Below are 18785 nucleotides of genomic sequence, written 5' to 3' on the forward strand. Positions count from 1 at the left end.
TTCCCCTTTCTTTTCTGTCCCATATTTTGCAATGAAAGGGGGAAAACTGATAAACTTTTCTTTACTCTGAATTTTTAAGTCTATGGAAACTACAATGACCAAAATATTTTTAAGACACTCCTTTAATCTCCTTTTGTTGAAACACATGAAACTAAGAGGTAGTGCAGGCCATCTATGAAATGTCTTTATTTTTACCTTTTTTGTTAAACACATCAGATGAAAAAAAATCTGATCATCCCTAGAAAAAAAACATGATTGAACAGGACAATTACTTTGTCTTTCAGGCACAGACTCAAAAATATGGATAGGTTTATATGTAAATATATATACAGTAACCAAAACCTCAAATTCAAATACACCTGAGCTTTGGGGAAGTTTGTATATTCATTCAGTCTTTGTGGCTTAGCTTCATCTGTAACAGAAATATTTGCAAATAGACAGAATACTTCCTCTTTAATCTTATCTAGTGATCTGTCTGTTTGTCTGGGTTTTTCCTAGAGATGGCCTCAGATCCTGATATCTGAGGGCTGCATGGCTAAATTAAGGCGATATCATACTCAACTTCACAGAGGCCTTTATTTTCTCCTGTTTGCCACAAGCATTTGTTTCATTTTAATTCATTGGGATGAAAGGCAGAGGAGCCATGTAGACTGGCTCAGCCCCCACTGGCCCCATGCTTGTCCCACCTTTGGAAAAATATCTTATTTTGACTGATGGTTATTTGCTCTATGGGCAGGCTGTGGCTAACATGCACAAAATGGCTCTACAAGAGCTGCGAGTCCTCTTTTCTGGGGCTTTTCCAGAGCGTCAAGGACATCCCAACCTTCGGCTCCCAGCTCTGGTGCCTCTGCCAGGCCAGGAAGCCTCTGAGGGGACCTTACCAGCAGCTCCTCAGGTCACACATCTCAGAGGGGTGAGTCCTGCATTCATGTCCAAGAGCTCTTTCCCCACCCACAAAGTGGATTGTTTGAGGTTTCACACCTTCGGTGCCACCTTTAGTCAAGTCGCTGCAGCTTGGCAATAGGGAAAAGATGGTGAAATGTCGGGATCTATCCGCGTGTGCCTGGCTAATTGCTGTAAATTAACTTGGCCCATTTATGCCCTTGAAGAACCCCAGGCACCACTGGCAAGCAAAACGGATACACTTCATCTAGGAGCCTTCAGTTCACACTCCCTCAGAGGACAAGAGGTGGATGAGGCAGTTTGGTATTTGTTCAGACCAAGTACTGCTTAGACAACTACCCTGCATTGTATTTAGAACAATTTATCACAGCCCATACCTACGTCAGTAATTACAATTACCCCTGAGATTTAGTGAACTGGGAAGAGCTCCAACTTCAACACAGCCGTGCCATGCAGTGTGGATGGAGAGAAATCGGAAAAATTTTCAGAGTTTTATTGTGTTCTTTCCTGTCTGTGTATCCCTATGTTGCTCTGAGGGGTTTTGTCACCTCCTCGAGCATTTTATCGTGGGTAACTTCTCACCATTTCAGATTCCCCTCATTCTCTGTGCAAGACCTCACCAATTCCTACCAGTGCTCATGTGGTTAATGGGTGAGAGGAGGGGAGCGAGCACATCTGAAAGGAATGCAAGAAATATAAACAATTTTATTAACAAGACCACAAAACTATTTTTTAATATATGCAGCCATTTACAAGGAGCAGATAAACAAACAAACAGAAAAACCCACTGGGGAGACGTGGTCAGTGTCAGAGAACACAGCTAACTGGCACAGACAGTATGGGCAGGTTTGGGTAGGGTCTCTTTCCTCCACCCAACCTCCTGCCCCCTGCAAACACCAGCCCCTACCAGCCAGGTGAGCAGGTGCAGAGCCCCGCACTAAGGAGGTGGGGTGCCACGCGTGTCCTGCTGTGGTGCCAGAGACGATGCCAGCTGCGTCAGGGCTCGGGCGATGATGGAGAGATGGCCGTTCATCGTCCGCAGCTCTGCCAGGATGTCGCTCACATTCACCGACGCCTGCTCCGAGCTTGGGGGCATGGCGTGGGCAGCCGGCGGTGAGGAAGCAGCCCCGGGAGCCCTGTCTCCCATAGGTGCTGCCAGGGGATTTCCGTCATGGGAAGGGTGTGGGGGGGTGCTGCTGCAGCGCTTCATGCCTTCCAGAGAGCCCGATCTTATGGGTGGCTGGTCTTCCTCCTTCCCTCGAATGGTGGCAAGTGTTGCAGAAGCGAGGAAGGGCAGCCAGTTGATGAGGTGGGTGGCACTGCCAGGTGGGACTACTGGCAAATAAAGTCCAGGGTGCAGGGATGGAGCAGAGGTTGGTGGTGCGGGAAGAGAAGGGGGTCCAGGGTGAACAGTGGCAGCAGAAGCTGATGTTGATGGTGGAATAGGAGGAGGTTTGGGATGTAAGGCTGCAACACAGGCAGGTAACGGTGGTGAAAATGATGCAGTACCAGTGTCAGAGGAAGAGGAGGGTGATGCTGGAGCTGTGAAAGGTCCAGGTTCTTCAGAGGTTGGTGGTGAAGTGGCAGCAGGTGGAGCATCAGGTGTGCAAGGGTCTGAGTCTGCAAGGAAGACACATCATGAGCACATGTACTTACATACATAGGCTGTTGCTTGCTGTCACTTCAGTGGGACTAGGCCTTTTTGGTGAAAGGGGGAATTTCATCAGCTGTTAGTGATACTCTCTGTAAGCCAATTAGAAAAGAACAAAGACAAGAGCCTACTGTAGGTAAACATGCAACTTAACATTATAAATCTAACTTATCCTACTCTTATTCTTCACAAAGCCTGTGGACAGGCCTTAACATTTCTCTGTTTGATGTCTCATAGGTATGCATTAGCTGGTGAATTACCTACTGTGTTTTCGTGGCCAGTCATGGAACGATGGTAATGTCCTAACTGACTCAGATCTCCCATGGAGATGTGAGGGCTGGATGGCTGCTGCCAGAGCCAAAGCTAACTGCTGCTTCATGAGGGTCCCAGTTTTCAGCATTCTGTTTTGAATGGACAGGTCAACACCAGAAACAGTAAGAACTAGTTGATGTCTTAAACTCTTCGATAATTTTATTTTTTGTGTGGAAGCATGACAGTTCACACAATTAAACTTAGATATAGATCCCTGCCTGCAGATATTTAGCAGTTTCAGCTATGAATATCAACAAAGAAGAGACAGAAAGAAATTGTTGACACTGGGTGTCCCTACTTAACACCTATACCATCTTGCAAGCAGTTCAATGGACCTCATCCAATGTCCACTAAAGTGATTAGAAATATACTTGCTTGGACTGAGTCCAACAAACACAGTCTAGGAAGATAGAGCAGCCTCTGGGGGATATGCAAAGACTTGGAAAGCCACGCTATGGTCCAAGGTGCTCTACCCACTGTTCCAAGATGGCAAATACTGTATGGTAAGGATGATCCTATTTTTGCCATAATTCCAAAAGCCAGAAATCTAATAGGAAATGTTAGCCTTTCAACAGCCTCAAAGATCTCCATAAGTGGAATTACTATACCACACTGTAGATCTTTATTTTAGTATTGGAAACACATTATACAGAAGGTGGTGAGATGCGACAGGAATGGTTAGTGTAAGACAGATGGATTTTAAAATTACTTCTGCTGCAATTAAGTGCAAATTTTAAGGCACTGCTGTAGAATCAAAGACACAAATTAATAGATTTATCTAGGTTAAGACAACTTAGAGAAAGCCAAGTACTGAGGTGTTAACACAATACTATTATTATTTCTGGCATCTAAAAAATCTGATGTGAGAAATCCATTTTCATTACAGACTGGTTTGGTATTCCAGATAGCAAACTGAAACTGTGAGTCAAAAGCAAATGAAGGCTTTTCCCCATCATTCCTAACACCAAACCAATAGGACATGCAGCCAAGAGAAGTCCATCTTTGTCCTACATGGGACCACCATGTTTTCCCTAACCAAACACACATGTTGGCTGGAGGGGATTATGACACAAAATCCAGCACACTCTTATGTCCCTGAGATTTTTATGGAAAAATACTGCAGGTTCCTTGAAACAGTTTCCTTCCTTTGTGTATTGGCTTTCTTCCCAACACCGAGTCCCTGCCTACACAGGCGCTCGATCCTTGTTCACTAGAGGTGGACTGAGGATGCTGCATGCTGTGTTTCCAGAGCGCTATTGATTGGTCTTTGATTTTTCAAAACAAAAACAAAAATAAAGCACAGTTCAAACACAGGTTCCATTTCCATCCAAACCACCAAAGTTTGCAAAGGGTAAGATGAAAGGTTCAGGTTTGGCTCAACTGTAGTGTTAACCAGAACAGTGTTTATGGTCCATATATAGCATGGCTAATCCCTGTCCACACTGGCCAAATAAACCAAATTAAGTGTAAAGTTTTTCCATACACTGGAGAGCAGAGGAAACTTGACAAACCTTGAGGTAACCTGCTTTAGCACTGTGGCAAATAACTGTCACAAAGGATCCTTAAATGGTTAAAGAGTAATTGGGGTTAAAATACAAGGAGTAGTAACTAATACAGACAAAAAGAGACAAAAATCTGGTCACCAAAGGCTCTTCTTTTTATCTGCAATCTTTCCAAACAGCATGGCTTCCTTATCAGAAGCCACAACTTTGTCATCCCCCTAATCCCCCCTTAAGATTTATTTATGCCATGCAGTCTTTTAAACACATCTTGCTCAGCTTGATCCAGCTCCCATACTTCCATCTAAGAAATTCCACATGGGCATCTGAGTACCCGCGCAGGGAGCCCAGCATATTCAGGACATGTGGAAGCTGTTGCACCGCTCAGATCAACGACCGGGTATGTGCACAGCTGACATCATGCAGTCTGTGCACCCAGAGCCACTGCTTGTCTGGACGGGGTCGGACCCAGCTGCTCAATATCGAAGACCCAAACTGAGGATGAAAACTGCAGAATCACAGCATCGCTGAGGTTGGAGGGAACCTCTGGGGAATGTCTAGTCACAGCCCCGGCTCAAAGCAGCTGTAGTATCCCAGCTAGGGTCAATAATTTTTTCTCCATGGACAAGATTGCTAGGGCATATTTAAGAAAACCCAAGAATATAGAAATCCTAAACATGATGAGGCATGAGGCAAACTGTTACAGTTGCTTATCATACACAACAGGATGAATCTGTTTATTTGCTTCCTCTCTAACTTTGTTTGTTTTATCTGAATGATGCAACTCTAGTGCTTTTTTTTTTTTTTTTTTTTTTTTTTTTCTTTTTTATGTACAGCCCCAGCAGAGACAGAGTCTTCTTAACTGGAGCATCGATGTGCATGCTCGTTCCTGAGGGTGTTAGATCTGCATCTAGGCAGAGCTGTACCTAAGTGGGGTTGGACAGATGCTTGCAAAGAAGAGAGACATTGAAGACAAGGTGCTCAAATAAGTACAGTGGCCTTCCCTAAACATAAGAACATACATGTACATGGTCATTTAACATCCTCCAGTACACCCAGTCTACAGAAGGTGGGTAGGTACTATAGCATACTCCCACATACAAAGACTGTTCAATGCAGGCTTGTAGTTTAGAAGAAAAGTTATTTCACCAGTTTGGGAAGTTAATCCAGGACTCAGAAAGTGCCTACTGAAGTAATTCCATAAAAGCACCTGCATTTTCTATGTTGTATATAGAGGGAAAGCCCCCAAAAGTAAGGATTAGACACATAGGCTATGTCTCCCTGAACAGCCTCAGAGTCACTTACTTCTTTCTACTGAGTGTATAGACAGGGAGCTTGGACTCATCTTTCAGGAGCACTGGTTTACTGAGAAGGAATTCAGATTACCTTTAGCTCTAACAGTCTACAGTATATATGTCTACATCTTATCTAATTCCCCAACCTTTCTTCACAGTAAGTGGATTAAATAAGTCTCGCATCACCTCTTTATTTCTAGAATGAGAAATATTTGTCCTCACCTCTTTGCTGGGAATAATGTAGGGTAACTAACTCAGAAGTGGGTGCCATGAACTGAAAATGCCTACATTTCAAAAGACAATGCCTATACCAGGTACATAAAAATAAAATGGGTGCCCAGCTTAGAAACAATGGATGCCTGACATTCACTACGCTCCTGATCCACTATGGATCTTGCAAAGAGAAATCAGTTGTACATCTTTGTGTTACCTATTTGCAAGTAATAGGGAATATTTCCACACTGTCACTTCTGAGAGTACCTTGGGATGTTAAAATCTCACGGGACTGTTAATAAGCCAGGTGATACAGTAATGAAAGAGAGCAGAGGAGAACCTTCAGGAGAGGATTTCCTGGTACTTCTCCTGCCCATGATGATGGATGTTACCAAAAGATTAATGGGATGCCCTGTGAGAATGGGGAAACTAAAGTTATTTTAAATGCATTCATCTGTATGAGAAGAGCATGCATTTAACTTTTCAGGCAGTCTTGGCTATCTTAGTTGCTTTTGTTTGACTACTGATTTTATCTGCCTTGCAGCCAAATTGCTGCAAACTCTGATTTCTTAGTCTTTTGTCAGCTAACTAGGGAAAGGTCTGTGAAGGAGAAACTTTGAGGGGAAAACAGGGGTATGACTTTCTACTGGCTAGCACACTGCATGGGGTTCAGCTCGTCTAACATTAGCTGTTTAGCTGGCATCTAGTGCAAGGCAACCATCATGGCTCCAGCAGAGATAAAAACACCTCTGGGGACAAGCCATCACAAGCTATCAGGTCTCCAAGAAGGGTAGGAGGATCATGCTCTGGAGTGTCCCTCCCTTCCAGAACTTTTTGTAGGACTAAGTCAACTACCTTAGATGGGCTGACTAACTTCCAAATGACTGAAGTCAGGTGAGCTGGATTCCTCACTTTGTATGTAGATGTAGCAAGTAATTTCCTATCAAAACAGAATAGCAGATGGGTAGTGCTGCCTCTGTATTCCTGTGGAAGGCATAAAAGCCTGGAGATAAAGTTTAAGGTGCAAGAGAGTAGAGACTTAGGCCCCTAGAGTGCATCAAGAAATGAGATGGTGGTTCAGAAGGTGATAATCTTTCAAGTGAGTCAGCACTGAACAAACAACCCACTTAAATGATAGGGATATTAAGATGTTGAAATGAGTAATGTAGTCCCGTCGACAAAACAGTAACCCGCAGGAGGACTTTGTGCACTGTCCTTTCTGCTCAGATTTATGAAGTTGCTCTAAAACTAGAAGTGTCTGTGTGTGTGCCTGTGAGACCGAGTGCGTGCACGCACACCCACTTCATTTTGCAGCTGCTTCCCAAGAAAGTCTAAATATATGCCTGCCTCCTCTTTCTGGTAAGAAGTGAAACTGAAGTCCTAACAACTTGTGGTAAATGAAAGTCCAATAGCAACATTTGCGTAAGCGAGGGCGGTACTGCTTTTGCACAAAGTCCGTCTTTGGAATTTGAATCTGAAGCCATCCCTCCTGTGCTGCTCAGGTTGGATTCAGATGCAGAGTGGCATTGCTTCCCACTGCTGGTCTGCAGGCAAGTTTAGAAAGGTTTCCAGCTGTGAATCAAGTTTAGAAGGGATTAAATTACAGCATTGGGTAAAGAGGCTACCGGACATTACATTAGAATAAGCCTGAACAAAAACATCAGTATGAGCACTCCAGGATTGTTGTTTGCACATGTGTGATTTCAGAAACTGAATTGAGTTCTGGATATTGTGTCTAGCATCATTTTTTTTTTTTGGTATGAATCCAGACTAGCTCTGAAAACTCACTTGCTTTGGGGCCAGCAGCTTGAAAATGCATAGAAAATTCATAAAAGCATTAGGCAAGCTTATTGTTTCTTATTTTTTAGATAAAGCATATCACATTTATATCCTAGGAATCCACTCCTCTCTGCATACAAGAAAATGTCCCAAAATATTGTATATATCAAGATACTGCAATCTTTAATAATAGAAGTGGTTTCATGTAATTAAATATGTCCACTCAAGCTCAGGAGTTTTGTATGAAACATTAATTTGAAAAAACATATTAGTAGATCACAGTGTTCAAAATCAGCTCTATTCCTCTGGTTTTCAAGCTCAATCTCATTCGTCACTCCCACAATTAAAAAAAAAAAAAAAAAAAAAAAAAAGGATTTTGGAAATAACTGTAGTTTACCAGAACCATGTTGTAATGGGGCACATGGCAAAGCCTGTCCCAGAGTCCAAGATGTTTCACCAAAAATACCCCAACTTTTTCTCCATGCTGTCAAAATAAAAACCTACAGGTTGAGACACTTCAGCAAGGTTGCTTCCTCTGGGCTCTTTCTTTTTAAACAGCCTAATAACAATCCATGAGCTACTCTACAGATTTTAATTAGCTTACGAGTTTTTCTGACTTCATAAACTTTGCATCTCTTCGGAATTTTTTTTTTTATTATTATTATTTTATTTTTTTCAACTGTGGTCTGTTTTGGGGTCTGTTTCTCTTCTTTCAGGTACAATACATCAGGCCTAGCTGGGCTGTGCTTTATGTGACTAATCACATTATGACTCCTGTGGAGTTGTGCTCTTTCAAAATATCTTGAGTAATAGTCTGTTATGAGTACATACTTATTCCCATGTCATGTGAACAAATTTGTTCTCACAGTTTGTCATGGGCCATCTGCTTTTTCATCTTTGTCCCTGGCTTAATTTCAGTATGATTTTATTCACTTCCTGACAAAATGTGCATTTTTACACTCACTTGGGACCAGATTTTCCAAGAACCTGAGGTCCTTCTTTGACACCTACGGGACAAAACCAGACTTTTTGAAGTACTCTGCAGCTCCTGTTATTTTCTAAAAAAGAAGAGTCCCTGAGGATGCTCTGACATCTCATCATGGAGAGGGAACGGGAAAAGAGGAGGTAGGCACTTTGGAGAGGTAATGTTGTTGGGCGGCAGGCAATTCTTCATGACAATATTCATTGCCTAACACATTTTTCCCGCTGTGCTCAAAGCACTGCACAAACGAGTCTCACACTGGTTGTACTTTATGGGGGCCCAACTGAAATACATGAAAAATTAAATGCTTGGACAGAAATCCACAATGGAGCCAGGACCAAAGGCCTGGCCATCTTTCCCATCCACTGACATTGCCAATGCATCTGACGGCTCATTTACCCTACCTCTTTATTAATACATCTTCCTAAATTGGGAAAACCTTTATTCCCTCCCGTTTGTAGCACAGAAATAAGGCACAGCAGGAATATCTGTTGTGTTTAAGTAGACTACCAGCCCAGCCCTCCCCATAGCCACACAAGGACATCTCTTCTTCACCCACATGTGCTCCCCTTCCCAGAAATTTACTGAGGATGGAGAAATGGCTGGAGAGAGTATTTAAGTCCTCTGAAACTAAAGTAAGACTGACAACTGCTTCCAGATAGCCAAAAAGAAACGGTAACAAGAAAATGTTATAATTGATCAGACCACTTTGTCCATTTTGTCTTGTGTTTTGCCTCTGTCAATGGTAAGCAAATGCTGCCTGAAAGGAAGCTATCAAAATGTCTTCACTAACAGTTGTGCCATCATCTGCTGCAGAAAATCTTCTTGACATTCCATTAATGAATCAGGTTTTTGGTCCACGTCAGATGTTCCCACTGTCTATAATCACCTTTTATACAATGCAAGCCAACAAATTTGATTTAAGATCAGGCTCCAAATGGACTGCAACTGTATAGACTACACCTGAAAGCAGAGCTGGTTCTTAATTACCTCTTTGAATCTGGCCATTAGCTACACCAAAAGGTTTTTCCTGTCTTGAAGAAGATAGCCTTTCCAACACATTTAATTCTTCTGAGTCTTGTTTTCTTTCCTTAATAAGTACTATTGTGTTTTCAAATGTCCTTGTTGTGTTCTTATTAGTCTTGTAAACATCCCATCTAGTTTTAAATTATTTTTTTTCCTTTTTCTTTTTTCTTTTTCTTTTTTCATTTTCTTATTCTTTTATTTTTTTCTTGTCCTTTGGCAAGGTTTTAGTTTCAATTAACTCCTAGAGCAATGAGTTTCTCAGGTTAGTTTTACATTGTGTGAGGAAGTTTTTCCATTTACACTGCAGATTTTTGATACTAATTAGCCAGATAGCATTTTCTCTGAAACCACCTGTGTATCTACTCTATACCTTTCTCAATAGCACTTCCTGCCACACATGGCCCTAGAATAAGCCTGTGATCATATGAAATTCAGTAGAAACTAAGAGATAAAAAAGAGAAGACAAAGGATGTGTGTTTTTTGCCTTTAACACAAAGTCTGAGGCAACAATGAACATTATAGAAACAAATCCTGAAGTTCCAGACGTTTTGGGTTTTTTCTTTGCTGATCTGAGTTTAGCTTAATTTCTTTGCATATATGCTCTGGAGATTTCAAAACAGATTCAGATGTTCATTGACCAAATGTAGTTATATTAACCTGATCTTTTTTTTCCAGGAAAAATATGAGACACACCATGCAATCTTATGGTTTTAGTAGCCAGTGAGTCAAGTCTGAAAATTCGGTACACATGAGTCAATGAGATTTCAGGTTCCTACAGAGTGTCCAACAAGGATATTGTTCAGTCAGCAGTGGATAAGCCTTTGTTACCTACACCACATGGCTCTTCTTGGGTTGATTAATGAAACAAACTACATCCAGGCTGAGTTACCCTGAACCCGTGCCATGTTATGCCTCACATGGGACTGTCCCCCTCAGTGGCTTGTCACAGCAGTGTTTCCCACTGAAACACAATGCCTATATCTTTTCCTGGATATTTGCCATCTGACTGCCCCAGCACAAGGCTTCTGTTACGCCTCATAGCCAGCATAAAAATTTTATACCATAGCAGAACTATGGTCCAGTGATCCTTATGATGTACCATTTCTCAAGCTCTGGAAACTCAGTACTTAAATTCAAGACATGAGGAAAAAGTGTGTGAAGTCTCTTGTCCCATCCTGAGCACAACCAATGCTGTTGATCCTCCTTGGTAAGCAATGTTTGGGTGAAAGAGGGAGCAGCTGAGTAGGAGGCCATGATTAGATGCAGTTCAAGATAGTGTCTCTGCAAGATTAGCTTGGCTGTTGCACTGCCTAAGAGTCTGCAGGCCAAAACCTGCTCATCAGGCTAAAGGTGGACACATTGGCTGTACAATAAAGAGCCCCTAGGTGATCTGAAGATGACAAGGGAATAATTGTGCCTTAACTATGCAAGAAAAGTAGGAACTAACTTATGGAATTCATTAAATTTTCATATATTTGCCAGTATGTTTCATCCCCAGAGGGATAGTGCCATTTTTAGGAAAATTATCTTGTAACGAAAATCCCCTGAAACTGTACAGCCTGAGGTGTTTTTTCTCATCTTCATACACTGAGGAACCGCATAGGCTATATCTTTCCTACAGAGTTAATCCAGTAGGAGACAGCCATATCTGAACACCTGAGTTATGCCTGTCTGGACATGAATTATTTCCCTGAATGACCTTACGGCATCTTTTCTGTTTGTGAACTTTCCTGAGTGTGTCAGGAGAGTTGGAGGGGAGGAGGCATATCTCATAATTTTTTGTATTTAGATACCCTGGGATTCTTTCCCAATCTCTTGTGTCAGATGTGGGGGAACTTGTTTACTCGAAGGAAAGACTTTTGGGAAAATCCCGAAAGATTTGACTCACTCATGGTCAAATCTGGGTCCTCACTGCAAAACAGGTGAGGGCCAGCCCATGGCCAGGCAGGACCCAGGCTGCTTACCCTCTCCTCAGAGCACCTGGCCTGAACTGAAACCACCTCCCAAGCCTGAATGATGTTTTTAACACATGTGGAGTCTGTGCTCTAGACATGTACCTTTCTTCCTAACTTTCATTTCAACTGCTAGATATGCCTAGACAATCATGGCAGGCATCATGGAAATGCTGTCTTCACAAAGACATTTTGTCTCCAATAACATTTTCATTTTACACCCAACTCTAGCCGGAGGTGAATTCTTTTGTTTAATGAAGAGCCACAGCTCCTTTGGAACAAAATGTTCTCCTGTAAGCTGGGTGAGCCGCTGGTTTTATTGAAGAACAGTCCTGCAGACCAAGACAATGCTGTACTTCACTACCCTTTTTGAATTACCACTCTGTCATTTCCCAGAGGAACATGATCGGCCGACCACTAAACTCTGCTTTAAGATCTTATGCCCGATCTAAATGAGACAGAATGAAGCCCTGGAGAGATTTCAACCCTTGCTTTGTTGAAACAACATTGCTTTGTTTGGAATGCATTTGCCTTTGTACTGGGGAATGAAAATGTAACTCTGTGCCCAGTTTTGAAATACATAAATACAGTGCTTTTGGTAATGTAGCATATATAAAGAGATCCATAGCATATGCTCTTTCCTACACAGCCTTTTTTCTTGGAGATCTTCAACCAGTTTTGAAACCTTCAAGCCTTGATCCCTGTGAAAGCTCAGTGAAGGAGGAACATATCATTTCTGTGTTACAGACTGGCACGGTGACCCAGTTAGGAAATCTGCAGCAGACTTGAAATGAAACCCAGACCTGTGCTTGCAACAGTGAACTCAGCCTTCCCCTACATCCAGTTTGATTACACAAGCCAGTAGCCACCCAAATGTTCATGACACATACTCACCACTCCAGTCAGTGGTCACCACCACTTGGATCCCAGGTCTTCCCCATGCTTTACTTTAACACCCGTAGTTTATGAACTTAATAGATCTAAGGATATGATCCAGATCTTTTCACCCTACAGTTGAATCCTGAGCTGTCAATGGTTGGACAACTGAGACAGCTGGACTTTTTTCTATCCCTTCTCCCAAATTTGCTGTTGCTTCACTGATTCTTGGGGCAGAGATTTCATGAACCCAGGCTCTTGCTTTACCATAAACTGAATATGGCACAACACCCTTATCAGCTGTGTACCAGCAGTCAGAGAATTAGAAGTATGATGCAGGTGACTAGAATGGAAGAACTGCACTAGGACCTCCCCAGTCCCTCATCCCTTCACCTACCCACCCTTCCCACAGCATGTCCTCTTGAATAACTAGCTGGAGGAGATGCTCTCCCACTCAGAGAGCAAACAAACACATCAGCCCTTCACAAACAGAGGCACTCTTGTCTCTCCATCTAAGTCCATGTCCTTTGATCACCACAGGCACCAACTCCTGTCTGATATTTCGGGCTGTGCAGGGTGGGCTTGGATGATCACCGGGTGAAGGGAGACACCTCGGTAGGGCGGGAAGGAGTGATTCAGCCACTTCTCACTCTGAGTTAATGTTTACCCAGTGGCTCTGGGTTTGGGGGAGGGATGGTCTCTCTTCGGGGTCATGTTCCCACCCTCCTGAGTGAGGTAGCTGGAGCCATCAGCCCAAGAGGGTGCTAGCAGCCATCTCTTGGGATCATGCCCTCTTTTTTAGGCTGCATTTTGGATGCAAACTGGCACGCTGTGTCTGCGTCTTTTTTTTTCTTTTTTTTTTTTTTTCTAATTGTAGTCTGGAGTTTTCCTTAATGGGACAGAGAAGTCTTTGAGACTGGAAATGTGCTCTTCTCTTTGTTTCTGGTAAGACATAACACTGGCCTCATGGGACCGCACTCCAACAGGGATATTTTAGTTCTGCCTGGCTCATCTTCTTGCTGGCCCGCAGTCAGATTACTATTTGTCACTGGGACTGCAAACTCTGGGGAACAGAGACTGCCCTCACTGCAGCTGCTCTAGTAGACTGGAGCCCTGAATTTGGCTGGACTTCCCAAGCATTTCCATGAGGCAAATAGCAACACTAATTTCAGCTGGACACTGTATTCCTTGCTTACATTCCTAAAGGGCCATGTTGTGCTCCTTTTGCCTTGTTCTCCATGTTAAATGTATTGCTAGATTTCACCTTGGGCGTTGTTGCATCCTGCTGGTGGATGATTATATTTCTCTCTTTGAGAGATTGAAGATGAAAGAGCACTTTGAGATCCCTTTTGGTAGATGGAGATACCATTCTGGCCCAGTCCCCTATATGATTTTGTGAAGGTGTTGAGTATGTCCCATCCTACATGTCTTGGTCTCATATATACTGGTGTAAACCAGGAATAATTCTGTTGGCTTCAGTGTCATTACACCAGCGTAATCATGGATGAAGGAGAAGAAATAGGCCTGCAGGGAATTTTTTTTGTTTGTTTGTTTTTTTGTTTTTTTTTTTTTTTTGTGGGGGAACCATGCTGACTGTAAAACCACAGCAAAATTATTTTTAAATGAGAAAAAATTCTTTAAGACAGATCAGCCTCTTAAAAAGAGAGACAAATGGAATGAAATGCTGCAGTTCAGAAAGTCCTGTGGTATTTGGGAAATGGGGCAGTTTGCTGTAAAGGGAGGAGTAAATAGCCAAAGCCAGGAGAGTTACAAAAAGAGAAAGACCCAGAAAATTAAGTTGTTTATGAAGTATATTATCAAAACTTCTCATAGAACAAGAGATGAGATTGTAGATGCAAGTTTATTCTCAGCACATCTGTGGAAAAATGTAAACCTCAGTAAGAACCACTGAGTAAACCTGAGAAAATAAAATGACTGTGCCTGGAAATGTTTAGGGGATGGTGTTTGTCAATTAATGAAATGAGAGGCCACTGTTTGCAGTTCAGTACACAGCAAAGATGTACACAGACTAAGTCCAAAGAGGGACATTTTTTCTTTTTCCCCAGTCAGAGGAATGCAGGGGAATTTTGTTCTGTGTTTCATCTGCAATTGATTTTTTTTCTTTCATAAAACCTGGTGATTATTGAGAAGAGAAAGTCTGCTCTGTGTGGCTGTGCAGGGGGTCACAATTACTCATGCTACCAGGTTCTTATTTGCCTTCAGGTTTGTTGATTTTGATGACAAGCCTTTACCACTTGGTTTCTCAGTTGTGTCAGCAGCTTTCCGAACAGTGTAGTGATGCATTTTGTGTTATGCTGTGCAATCAGGGAGCAGCTCAAGCCAAAAAGCGTTCATTGAGATTGTACTCCCAAATCTAAGCTACCTCATGGTTTGACTAAGTTTGGATCTGGCCTCGTGGTTTGGACTCATCTCTAATAGAAATACATAGATATCTCCAATAACGTATTTTAGTGGAAAGAGGAAGATTTTAAGGACACAATACATGCACCTTGTTGGGGAAGACTCCTCTATGAGCCAAGAAGCTTCTCTCCTTCCTGGTGGAGCTGCTTGCTTTATGTATGGGACTGCCTTCGAAAGGGGAGGAAGGGGGATTCTGGCAGCATTGGGAATCTTCAGCATGCCAAAAGGAAGACCAAAGGACCAGCTGCCTTGTAAAAGGAGGGCTTCTGGATTAACTTTATGGAAAGAAACTGAGATGTAAAAAGATGGCATTTTGTCTTTAACAAGGGCTGTGAGTCAGGAACATAGCCATCTGAGTAGTCTGTGCTAGCCTGAGACTATTAGGAGACCAAAGTCAGAAGGAGCCCGGATGCCATCAAGAATGCGAGGAGAGAGAGGCTGGCAAAGCGGTGATGTGAAAGGTCTGAGGCGTAGCTACTGAAGTCCATGAATTACTCAACAAGCAAGTGCACACAAAATCCTGGCTTAAAAGGGGAAGAATTAAGTCTTCCAAGACAAAAAACAAACAAACAAACAAAAAAACCCAAACAACAACAACAACAACAACAACAAAAAACAACCAAAAAACAAAAACAAAAAAACAAGCAACAACCCAGCAACAACAACAACAAACCAAAAAAAACCCCAAACAACAAAAAACCTACCCTGTTTCCATCTATACATCTGTTCCATAGGCATCAATTATATTATCACAGAAAGAGGGAGCCCATTTCAACACAGCATTGCCACTTGGTCTCTCTGGGCACTGGGAAAGTGGATACACCTTTGGAAATGACTACAAGAAACCAGATCATCCCTGAACAGCTTGCACTACAGTGCTAATGCTTTCACTGTAACACCAGCAAAGGTTTGGAACAAAATACAACACCCAACACACTGTGTACAATGTCACAGAGGTACTGCACTTGGCCAGTCCCTGTGACATTATAATTAGAGATGGGGCTTGAATGAAACATCCAGATGTAGAGCAGTGCTGTGAGTCAGCTGAGACTCGCACACCAACACTGTCATTATCCTGAATTTTGTCATTTATAATGAAATCCAAGCACTGCAATCTACAGGACATTCAAAATTTTGGTTGAGAGACAATCCCAAATTTGGTATCTAACCCTGCTCTCGAAGGTCCAAAGACAGTAAAGTGTTAAAACACATAGCTGGGACACTATGGGATTTTTGGGAGCTGAGCTTTTGAAAAAGCTGCCTGCAGCTGAACTTTCCAGAATAGAGATAGTCCTCAATTTTTAGGACCTCTCCAAATGATGACACATCCCCAATTCAAGCACTCCTAACATGACCTTGAGGAAAAATAATTTAAGCTCCATGTCTATATCTGACTACCATGGCTCTGACGAGAGAATAAAAGTGAATCTGTCACAAAAAAAAAAAAAAAAAAAAAATCAAAGAAGAAAACCATTAAAGTGAGTTAAAAATATGTAACCACGCCACAGCAGATGCCAGTGAAAGCTAGCATTTTGGTTTAAGGTCTGCTGAGCACACCGTGTAGTACAGCTTCCTTTTGCAGGCTGCTAGAGTATTCCCTGCACAGCAAATTGAGTTAAAGGTGAGATGTGAACTGTCATCTGAAATGTCCTGGTTCATATGAATTTCTTTGCCAATGCACCATATGTCAGCATGGAAAGTATTTTTGTAACAGAAATGACTGTGGAGCACTACAAAGCAAATGCCACTGATCTAGAGGATTACAGTAACATGGAAGCATGTTGGTCTTCTGAGTGCAGACGGACAGGGGTTGTAGATCCCCTCTTGCTGGCCAAGGGAGCATTAGTGGGCAATGTTGTTTTGAACACCCAATCCACGGCCAGTCCTGCTCTGGGAAACCAAAAGTCCAGTGCAATATTAAATGCCTATACATAGCCCAACAAACCCGTTATGAAAGCTCATACTCTCTCTGAAGGTAATTTCTTTTCCCCCCCAAACTTCCTGATGCATTATGAGGACAGTCACTCTTGGTAAACAAGAAAGACTCAATACCTGTTTGTAAATGAGCTGTTCATTTAAAGGCTAGATTACCCTCATCAGGTGAGAAAGCACTTGAATTTTGCTTGAATTCAGTTTTGTCTCTTTCTTACATGTGTCTCGTAGAGATACTGTATGAAACAAGTAATCTTAACGATCATGGCCTAAGAAAACATACTCTACAGCCAGTCACTTTTTGTTTTTCTTCCATCCTTTATCAATAAAGGAAATTAAAATCCTTCAATTTTCTCATCTGCTTACTCCAAGTATTGCAAAACTTGGGGCTGATTCTTCTCTATTCAGCTGGGTGCATCAGCGTTTGGTCCCTGCACTTCTTTATCCTGAATTTTGCTTCCTCCCAGGAACCCTCAACCCCAATTGTTTTGTGGAAAAGTTTGCAAGCACAATTTTACTATCTTTTGTCAATATAGCATGTACACAAGAGACAAACAGTGCATGCATTCCCTCTTCCAGTGCTGAATTAGATTAATTTAGCAAACTTGTAATTCAACCTAAATGTCTCATAAAATCTATGGAAAGAAAGATTTTTATCCACTATGTAATAGAGTGGGATCAGCCCTTAAAGTAACAATTTTTAAGAAAACCCTGTGAGATACATTGATCAAGGGTGGACCTGTACTCTTACCTTAACACCAGTAACTTGAAACAGTGTCGAAGCAGTGGTGCTTCAAGGTTTCTCCACTTCCTAATGCTGTTGATATTCCTTACAACTATACCATGATCTGCTGATAGATAAATAACCCCAGGGCCATAATCTGCCATCAATTACACTTCTAAGTTTAAAAAATGTGCTAGCAAATCAGAGAGGTCAAATTCAGTCAAGAGTCAATGGGACTGAGAGTAGAATTTGGCTTAGAGATGTAAGCGAAACTTTTCCCTGATATATACAACACAGTACGTTTCCCAGGATTCGTTCTTCCTACAGAAGGAATGTATGTTTTCATGTGTTTGAGGATGAACTCAGTTACATTTTTCTCATGATGTGGAAATGCAGGAAGCTCATGTCTCTTTGATAGTTCAGCTGTGTCTTCTATAGATAAAAAAAACCCTATGATCTGCTGCTGATAGTCTTGCCTCTCTATAACAGAATCTCCTGCCCACCTGGAGTATACTTAACTATGATATATGATAATGTTAATTTTATTTCACAGGAGAAATAGGATATAGTATCCACTTCTGGAAGAAATAGTGAGGCTGACGTGGAAAATCTTGAGCTGTTGTAGACTTCAGTGGTTAAAAGACAGGTAAAAAAAAGAGTCAGGAACTCTGACTTTAATTCCTGTCTCTAATAGATTTGGTTGTATGGACTTGGATATCTCCATTTGAGCCAAAGTCCTCAAGCCACTAAGAGCTTTATCAGGAGAATTGCTGTTTTCTTCCACAATTTTGCTGTCTCCCAAATTCTCCCTCTGACATATAGTAAAGATAATTCTTCCCTTCCACTGGCATGGCGATTCTTAACTCCGTGTTTGCTAAACTCATGACAGGTTAGAGATGAAAAGTATTAGAGAAGTGTAAAACAGATTTGACACCTTTTTTATATAGAGGGCTTTCAAGGTTTCCTGTGATTGTCCACATTTTCGGAGATTAGTCAGCTTTTCAAAAGGATTATGCAAAGTGAAAGCCTGCAACAGCAGGAGGTTGGGATCAGTGACCCAGAAGGTCCTTCCAGTCCTGTGTTCCTGGAGGCTTTTCCAAGTCATAGCAAAGACATTAAAGACTACTTGTGTGGTCTGAACTTAACACATTCAATACACACTACCCATGGAAATTTTTTGTTGCATCCATTTAACAGGGTAGAAGCAGGGGAAGGATAGA

At 42.0% G+C, this 18785-nt stretch overlaps 1 protein-coding gene across 2 annotated transcripts in view; it reads right to left on the reverse strand.

Moving 5' to 3' along the window:
* Nucleotides 1-1611: 1611 nt before the first annotated feature.
* The window catches only part of RUNX2 (RUNX family transcription factor 2), a 161795-nt gene continuing 144621 nt past the window's right edge, over nt 1612-18785 (reverse strand). For both annotated transcript variants that reach the window (XM_042803343.1, XM_042803342.1), the window contains one exon: nt 1612-2523. In XM_042803343.1, the coding sequence (XP_042659277.1) occupies nt 1841-2523 (683 nt within the window). In that variant the 3' untranslated portion in view covers nt 1612-1840. The remainder of the gene's footprint in view (nt 2524-18785) is intronic.

This window comes from Tyto alba, unplaced genomic scaffold (assembly GCF_018691265.1).
Source record: "Tyto alba isolate M040663 unplaced genomic scaffold, T.alba_DEE_v4.0 Super-Scaffold_40, whole genome shotgun sequence".
Lineage (NCBI taxonomy): Eukaryota > Metazoa > Chordata > Aves > Strigiformes > Tytonidae > Tyto > Tyto alba.